This window comes from Dermacentor variabilis, chromosome 6 (genome assembly GCF_050947875.1).
Source record: "Dermacentor variabilis isolate Ectoservices chromosome 6, ASM5094787v1, whole genome shotgun sequence".
NCBI classification, from domain to species: Eukaryota; Metazoa; Arthropoda; class Arachnida; order Ixodida; family Ixodidae; genus Dermacentor; species Dermacentor variabilis.
This window is the reverse complement of record NC_134573.1, coordinates 63,489,540-63,498,344: the sequence shown is the minus strand read 5'-3', so window position 1 is coordinate 63,498,344 and position 8,805 is coordinate 63,489,540. Positions and strand designations below refer to the sequence as shown.

The window sequence follows — 8,805 nt, the reverse complement described above, 5'->3', positions numbered from 1 at the left end:
CTTCTCCCCTTAAGCACGTCATTGAGCCCTGAATGCATAATGACCAAGCTGTCGCTCTCCGTGCTGACCCCAATTACTTCCCGCGCCTTGGTCATTGCTTCCGCCATACCCTTGCCCGCTTGCACCTCCACCTGTACTCGCCCGTCCGCCTTCACTCTCGCCATCACGCCCTGTTCGGCCCTCCCCACATTGGAGTCCCCTATCACCAGGACCCTTCTACGTGCAAACCGTTCGACTGCAACCTGTGCCTGCTACCCCTCCCTTTGCGCCCGCTGGCGCCCCTGTGGCTGCAGCGTCGCCTCACTCGGGGCGCGTTGTGCAGCTTCACTATAACTACGCCGTGTCACCGGCGGCGAGAAAAGAGACCTGCAGCGCCACCAGCGGCCGTCAATGGCGTCCGGCGTGTCAAGAGCGCCCATTTCCCTTCCGTTCGCGCCACTAGAAAGTATTCTAGTTCACTATAGTCATGAGGCATTGCGTATACAGGGTGGCCAGTTTCTTTAGAACAATCTGCCCACCATCCTTCAACAAATCTGCTGTTACCTGATCCTCCCCAGCTGCCTTTCTTTACTTACTTTACCTTGAAACAGATCTAAACGCTTTCGACTTAAAACTAAAAAAAAACCTCCATGTTGACTAGCTAACGCTTATCACCTGCGATATACGGGTATATTTGCCACTAATTTTTTCAGGGCGCAAAGCAGAATCTATAATGCTGCACTTCCGACTGAATAACAACAGTTAGCGACGTGCGAGGGGAATATTAAGCATACTGAGGACAACCGCAAAAAAAGCGCTGGTGAGCAGGCCGGATGAATGAAAAAAAAATGCAGCATTACGGGATGCTTTGCTACGAGCTATAAGAAAGACGCCTCAGCTCGCAAACAACGCTGTTCTTTGTCGGAACAAACCCTAGTAGCACAGTATGTTACTGCAACGTTGCAACAACATTGCCAATGTTGTATTATGTTGCGCTAACATTCTGCAACATTAGATAATGTTGCTGCAATGTTACCAAGCAACATGCTGATAACGTTGCTCTAAAGTGGTCTTTTTCACATTGCAGCAATATTGTCAAATGATGAATAAATGTTGAACCACCTACGATGACATTGCTATAACATTCATGCTATAGGCTAATTGTCTGCCCTCTCGGGCTATTTCTGAAGCCCAAATAGAAAAGCCGGTACCAGCTAGATCACTTCTCCTCACCATTACTACATTAATTTTTTTTTTTTTTTGCTTCGAGCGCAAGCTTGCATGTGGTGTGCATACAGCTGGCGAGCAGTGCAAGTGTACTTAACTATGTCACACTGATGTAAAAATATATACCTGTATCGAAAATATTTCTAAACAGCTGAAATATCTGTTTTTTTATTAAGCAGGCGGTCTAAATAAAAACTGCCGAAAAAATTGAGTTCTGGTTTCACTGACGCTCCGCAGTCTAATGGCCATGGAGATCATCACAAATCCAAATCGCGGTACAGCCGAGAGCCCATTTCCTTCTTCCATGCCTTCTTCCATGCGACAGCCAGCCCTGCGACGCGCGCTCATCTAAAAACGTGCCACTCAGCGGCAGTCGTGTCAAAGTCCGCGTTTTTTGTTGTTCTAGCATAGTTTTTTTTGCAGTCGCCGTGCCTGTGCTTTTTTTCTTGTAGCTTCTCTGCAATTCAACTGAAATGGCGCAGGCTTGCTCCGAGGATGACCTCAGTGGTAAGTGATTTCTACTCATTGTTGTGCTGTAACACGTGTTGGTTGGCACAAATTTAGCCATGCCCTTCGTGATGGTTTTAAGTGCTACATTCGTTGCATCATGAAGAGAGTGAAGCGTTCACTAAGTGAAGTGTCCATTCGGCAACGACGCCGAAGAATAGCAGAGGCTGTTCACGGCGAACTAGAAAATTGTTTGGCCGTTGTTGATAATGGTCGTGACAGCAGATTGTGCGCATCAGGAGCAGAGCAGGATCAATACGCCTTTTTGTCGCATAATGTCGTTTTATCCTCTTTATCAGTGCCAGGCGAGGACGCAGATGAAAGCCGCAGTTCCAACTTGTCAGATTTTGGCACCTCTAGCGGCATCTCTGACATAGGAAGTGCAACGTCAGACTTGTCGCGGATTTCTGACGATGACGAGTTGGTGGAGTGTGAATATAGGATGACACCTGAGTCTGGTGCCGCTACTCAGTGTCTAGAGTACGACTTGCGTGTATGGGCTATTAATAGTAAATTGCCTGCTTCACACCTGAATTCCCTGCTTAAAGTGCTCAAGCCATACCATCCAGAGTTACCCTCGGATGCTAGAACATTGCTAAAGACGCAGAGGCATACTGATCTGGCAGTGATGACCGGTGGTCGTTACCACTATTTTGGAATTTCTCGTTCTTTGGAAGAACATGTTGCACATGTTCCTGCAGATTGTCGGACATTGTCACTCATTGTGAACGTAGACGGCCTTCCGCTCTCCCGCAGCTCGAGAAAGCAATTCTGGCCGATTCTCGTGTTTGTAAAGGAAAGTTCACACTCCTCTCCATTTGTTGCTGCTCTCTATGAGGGTGACAGCAAGCCTGGAGATGTGACCTTGTACTTAAGTGATTTTGTCTCCGAAATAAGGAAGCTGCTTGAGGAGGGCCTTATGTACAATGGCAAGGTCTATGCTGTGAAAATCCATGCATTTGTGTGTGATGCCCCAGCAAGGGCTTACATCAAATGCATTAAGGGCCATACAGCCTATTTTGGATGTGAAAGGTGCACTCAAAAGGGTGCATACTCTGCACTTGACAGGAAAATCATTTTTGATTCCCATGACAGTCCCTTGCGCACTGATGAAGATTTCAGGAGCTTTGCCCAAGAACATCACCACCATAGCGAGTCTCCGCTGCAGTGTTTTGGTGTTGGGATGGTCACACAGTTCCCACTAGACTATATGCACCTGGTTTGTTTGGGAGTAATGAAGAAACTACTCATTTGTTATTGGGCTTCTAAAAAGCCATCAGCTTCAAAAATGTCATCACAGTCAAAGCTTCATGTATCCACGATGCTTGCTAGTTTTAACTTGTATGTTCCAAGTGACATGAAGCGCAGGCCACGATCACTGCAATTTTTGGAGCAGTGGAAAGCGGTTGAGTTTAGGAACTTTCTACTGTACTATGGACCACTTGTCCTCCAAGGAAATTTGGAAAGAAAGTTTTACGACCATTTTATGAAGCTTAGTGCTGCTATTGCTATCCTTGCATGCCCAGATTACGCAGTGCACAACGTGGACTTGGCGGAGCACCTTCTTCAAGAGTTTGTAGCTGAGGCTGGCTCCCTATATGGAAAGGGGATCTATGTCTATAACGTGCACTCATTGTTGCATCTAGCTGACGATGCCAGAAGATTTGGCCCTCTTGATGACTTTTCAGCCTTCGTTTTTGAAAACTTCCTTTATAAACTTAAGACCCTAGTAAGGACGAAGGCTCGAGCTCTTCAGCAGGTTATCAAGCGCCTCAGTGAGAAACGCTTTCTTAGTAATGTTTCCACAGGTTCTCTCAATTCATACCCAAGACTGTCAGGAGAGCACTCTAATGGACCTGTGCCACCAGGGTTTCAAGGCAGACAGTACTCTTTGCTAGAGTTTGAAGGAACTGTGCTAAAGCTTGGCAGGCTGGATAATTGTGTCCAGCTTAAAGAAGGTCACATTGTATTAGTAACTAATATGTTGCAATCGGTGTCGGGGGCCAGCATCTGTGGGCACTATTTCACAACTTTGGCTGACTTGTATTCGCAACCATTGCCGTCTTCAGAGCTCCTGGTTTTTGCTGCTAAAGACCTTTCACAAGATCTTTCTGTGTGGCCTGTTGATGAAATTAGAAATAAATGCATGTGCTTGCCAAGCGGAGGAGATAATTATGCAGTATTTCCTCTATTGCACACATGCCATGGTTTGGTCCACTGAAATGAATGGACTAAATGAGACAAGTATAGCCTGTGCTGGTATACTTGCTAATTTAAACTGTTCATTTCATTGGACCTGCTCTTCTCAAGGTCATGAGATTGAATCCTTGCCACAGTGGCTACATTTTGATGGAGTGAAAATGTGTGTGATGTCAGTGCATGTTATAAAGAACACTGAGTGGTCAAAAATTAATTGGCAGCCTTCCGCTTTTGTGTTCTAAAAAATCCATGTGCAGCTTCGAAATGTTAAACCTCTCATTCCACCATATCATTACCTGCAGTACAAGTGTAGCAGTTGCATTGCTGAATAATAGGAAAGGCAATATTTTCGGGGATCACTGGTTGATTTCGTAAAATATAAAACTTGCCTATCAGGGTAGATAAGGCACATGAATTGATTCACAATGACGTGAGTTTAAAGGCGGGCGAGAGGCATATAGTGGAGGGCTGCTGATAAATTTTAACCACCAGTGGTTCTTTAATCTGCACTGACATCACTCGCCACATACATGTTTTTCACATTTCACCTTCATCAAACTGCACCCACCGTGGCTAGGATTCCATCGCATTAATTCAGTTTTCTTTGTTTTATAATTTCAGGGGGGAAGACATACAGCATCGTTCTTTTTGAAGATGAAGATGAAGTTTCCGTCGTGCCCACTTCGTGGATTTCAGAAAACACAGTTAGGTGGCCACCATTTAAGAGCACCGCAAAGATAACTACTGCCATCAAAGAGCAACAACCACCATCAAGCGACTGGACTAGCTACAGATGTCGAGTGTTGTGGACATGTGGTAAGCTTCTTGCCCAAGTTTCTAAAAACATGTTCAAGTTGGTAGCTTAAGTTCGTGTACTATCAGTAAGATCGGTAAATTTTTGGCAGTATTGTTAGCTAAACTTTGAGCTTGAAAGTTATCTTCGTTGAACCTTATAATTAAGGTATCTACAATTTGTTTACTCTTAGTACCAGAACTGGTTGCTTTTGTATTGAAACTAGTGAAGGTGGCAAATTTTGAGTAGATGAATATACTAAACATATTAATTTGGACATGTCATTTTTATATTATGCTGTTATTTCTTTCACCACTCAGTGTTCAACAGTTCTATAAATTTTTTTGTTTGTCTTTTTAAAACTAGTGCTTTGCATTTCATTTCTTTTTGGGCAATAAATATTACATTCATTCTTTTTAGGCAGCTATGAAAGTGCTAGACAAAAAGAGCAGCAAGCAGAATTCACATCAGATTTGGCCTCAGATGTTGAAACAATTCAGCAAAGGCGGAAGAGGCGGCCACCAGCGCGCCTGGAGTCTTCAGATGAAGAGAGCATCGACTTTCCTGTTCCTCTACGAGGACAGTGCTTTAATTCTTCGCAACAAACTGCGAAGTTTGTTTCACGACCACCACCGCCAAAAATTGTGAAATTTTCACGGTTCAAGCCCCAGTCACTTGCTTCACAGGATCCCCAGATACAAAAGGCCCCACCTAGCCGGGAAGTGGCTTTAGATGATGGCGATTCTTTTGCTGAAAAAAGGAAGCTTGACCAAAATGGTAGGGGCTGCTGTCAGCCTTTGGAATCATTTATTATGCTTGCGACATGAGTTGCAGGTCGCAAGAATTTGTCCAACTTTATGTACAGTCTGGTCAGGTGCTTTTTAATTCTGTAAAGGTTATAGAAGGGCTATAGTTGATTATTTCATAAGTGGAGCGTATAGATAGACGACAGCAAACCTTTATTTCTGGCCGCCATACAGGGAAGGTGCAGGTTGCATGATCATGCGAATGTTTCTACATTAGGCACTTTATAGACAGTGTTGCTCTAACATTGCCTTACTGAATGTGTTTAATTTTGGTGATGCATCTGTTGGTGTCATATGCAGGTGCCTGCCGCATTTGTGAGCTTTACCGTAGTAGGATACAATTTTAAAAAGAAGTTGGTAACACTGGGCCATGGTTCACATTCTCTATATTACTCTGCTGGCCAATCAGTACAGTAAATGAGAGCAGCTTTTAGTGTTTTAATTTATCAAGCAAGCATGAGCATCAAAATTCTTGGTCTTATCATTTCGTCTGGTGATTAGCTTCTTGTTTAGGTCACAAAAGCTTTAACAGTTGACTACATTTTTTTGCAGTGGAATTCGGTGTGGGGGTCCCAAATGTGGGCGGAGCTTCACTGCACTTAGGTTGCATCCAACCATGGTGTTACAATTTAGCATGGAAAAGTTGGTCTGTTCAGTTGTAGCAGCCACATGATCACATATTGGTCATTGCCATAAGTTAATCTTATTTAATTTTATTCATTTACTTAAATATTCTACAGCTCCATGTGGAGCTATAGCAAAAGTGGGAGTGGAATGTAAATAGTAAGTCTTCAAAGTGCAATAGGTCTTTAATTTATTTCAGTGCGTTTACAAGCAAATATGTTCACTGTTATTGTAGATCCCCTAAATTTAGTCAATACTTTTTGGGAAAACGCACTTATGTTAACAGTAGAATATTTGCATATGTTTAATTCACCATTTTTAAGTCTGACTGTTGAATAATTTGTTTTATATCTGCATTTCTTATACCTTTCATTGCAGCACGAGTACTCTGGCTGTGTTAAGGATCCTGTGAAGTTACGTGTGCATGTTTCTGCATGGTGTTCTTGTATTGGAAATGCAAAGTGTTATTCATGCAACTTAAGTTAGGCCCTTTGCAGATTATTGGTTAAAGAAAGAAATGGCAGGAATCCTTTATTTAACTGTTACTACTATTTCTTAGGTGGATTGCTTTGCTTGTAGAAAGAATGAAGACATACTTAGGTTACTGCTTACATAAGATTAAAACCATTACAGTGAAATGTTTTAGCTTGGTCAAGTTACTTTTCTCTTCTTTGTTTTAGCCATGCTTGGAAAGTTGCTCAAGGAGGTGAAGGGAATAAGAGCTCAGGTAGATGGCCTGGAAAAATCCATCCAAAGGATAGAGCAAGCCATCACAGAAAATAAACAACCGTGTGCACAACCTGTCAGCAGTGCCATTCTTGAACTGCTTCCCCTGGCAACTCATCAGAGGCTGGAAGAATTGGAGTGGCAGCTTCATGATGAAAAAAACAGGACAGACCTCGTAAGTTAAATTTTTGCTCTGCAAGTACACATGCATGAAATTTTATGTGGATGTCTTTTTTTTTTCTAGATGGCCCATTTATCGCGAATCGGTGGCACATCAGTGCAAGATTCTGTACGCAAAATTATGCGGAGATGCATGTGTGACACGTTGGCCCAGGACTTTTCTCTGACTGGGAGAAAAGGAAAAAGGCCATTTATTGGGCTATACCTGCTCCAAGTCCTCACAGGTGCTATATTTATATATCTCTCATGTGTAGCATGCATACGCACATTCGCATTTCAGCATGCCATGATTTTTAGCTGTCAGTTAACAATGCATAGGCTTGAAGCACTGAATGCATTTCCTGTGTAAGGAACATAAGCAGTATATTTTTTTATACTGATAGCATGGGCTTTTCCTGGCATGCCATCACCCTGCTGGTTTTCTGCTTTGCCTATTATAGCGAAGGGTGATGAGGCCGTTGTTCAGCACAAGCCATGAGGCTTTCTCTTATCTTACTTTAACCCTCTTCTCCAAGCCAACCAATGTAGCCTTGTCTTTGATGATTCATTCTCTTTTTTTTTTTCATTTGTTTTTCAGAAACGCTGAAAAGCAATTTCGCACAGGCCACGGAGTCACAAATACATCTTTCGATTGCCGAATGGCTCCGTTATGCACCATCAAGACAGAAGAAACGGTAAGAGACAGTTCAGTACTTTAATGATTGGCAGTTATAGATCAGCAATTTAGAGGCGCCAACACTAAATATTTCCTAATAAATATGTGCATTTTATTGCATGCATTACTGGAGTTTAAATAACCTCTGGTTTTAAGTTGGGGGCAGACAAAATAGGAAGTGTTTTGTTAATTTGGAAGATATCTTAGTGCAAGTATATATGTTATTTTACTTTTCCTCATCCTTGATCCATATTTTTGAGCAGTGTCAGCAACCTGCACTTAATGTTGCACTTTTTGTTGTTAGAGGTTTTGCTATTGGAAGTGTGTCCACCAAGATGCTTATGATAGAAAATTTTTGGTTCTTTACATATTTATTTATTTTTTTGCAGGGATGCAGCTTCGCCTTTGATGTCATGAATCAGACCATCATCATGAGCAGCTGGAGGCCACCAGGGGACAAGGGGACAAGAAGTTTCTAGATGTGCTGAATTTTTGAGGCAAATGTTGACAGTACTTTAAATTTGTAGTTTTCCAGTGCAACGGCACATGGCCAAACAAGGGATGAAGGAGACTTGGAAGAAAACAGTGCAGCAACAGGGACAAGACAGAAGACTGTACAGGTGCTGACTAGCAACTGAAGGTTTATTGAAAAGGAAAACATAAAATATACTCCCTTTACAACCTAGAGCACGCATGGTCTACACCAACAACTCTGATAAGCTGTCAGCTTCAGTTTTGGTGGTCAGCTACAACAGTTCGCAGTGATGAACGAGGACGGATGGGGTCCGCAACACATGCGTAATCACCCCATCCGTCCTCGTTCATGACTGTTACCTGTTGTAGCTGACCACCATGACTGAAGTTGACAGCTTATCAGAGTTGTTGGTGTAGACCATGCGTGCTCTAGGTTGTAAAGGGAGTATATTTTATGTTTTCCTTTTCAATAAACCTTCAGTTGCTAGTCAGCACCTGTACAGTCTTCTGTCTTGTCCCTGTTGCTGCACTGTTTTCTTCAAGTATGTACAAATTCGCTTATCTCGCCGTTTTACTTAAGTTGGGAAGAAGGATAAAACATGGCGCTCACTGACAACTGGTTATTTAATGATGCA

General features: G+C 42.8%; 1 protein-coding gene across 2 annotated transcripts; it reads left to right on the top strand.

The window, feature by feature from the left end:
- The first annotated feature begins 1,387 nt into the window (after window positions 1–1,387).
- Window positions 1,388–8,322, top strand: LOC142584809 (uncharacterized). Of its 2 annotated transcripts, XM_075695084.1 has the most exons (6): window positions 1,388–4,728; window positions 5,126–5,482; window positions 6,816–7,036; window positions 7,106–7,265; window positions 7,619–7,715; window positions 8,086–8,322. In XM_075695084.1, exons 3-6 carry the CDS (start codon window positions 6,818–6,820, stop codon window positions 8,111–8,113), a joined length of 504 nt encoding a protein of 167 aa, XP_075551199.1. In that variant the 5' UTR covers window positions 1,388–4,728; window positions 5,126–5,482; window positions 6,816–6,817; the 3' UTR covers window positions 8,114–8,322. The 2 variants fall into 2 exon arrangements, with proteins under 2 accessions (XP_075551199.1, XP_075551198.1); XM_075695083.1 differs by lacking the exon at window positions 5,126–5,482 and having other exon boundaries at window positions 1,446–4,728.
- Window positions 8,323–8,805: the final 483 nt, after the last annotated feature.

What these genes read in the sequence shown, in the direction of transcription:
- LOC142584809 (XM_075695084.1), top strand. Translation starts at nt 6,818, where the DNA reads ATGCTTGGAAAGTTGCTCAAGGAGGTGAAGGGAATAAGAGCTCAGGTA. An exon ending in AAAAAAACAGGACAGACCTC is followed by an intron (nt 7,037 to 7,105) that starts GTAAGTTAAATT and finishes TTTTTTTTCTAG; the next exon opens with ATGGCCCATTTATCGCGAAT. An exon ending in CCATCAAGACAGAAGAAACG is followed by an intron (nt 7,716 to 8,085) that starts GTAAGAGACAGT and finishes ATTTTTTTGCAG; the next exon opens with GGATGCAGCTTCGCCTTTGA.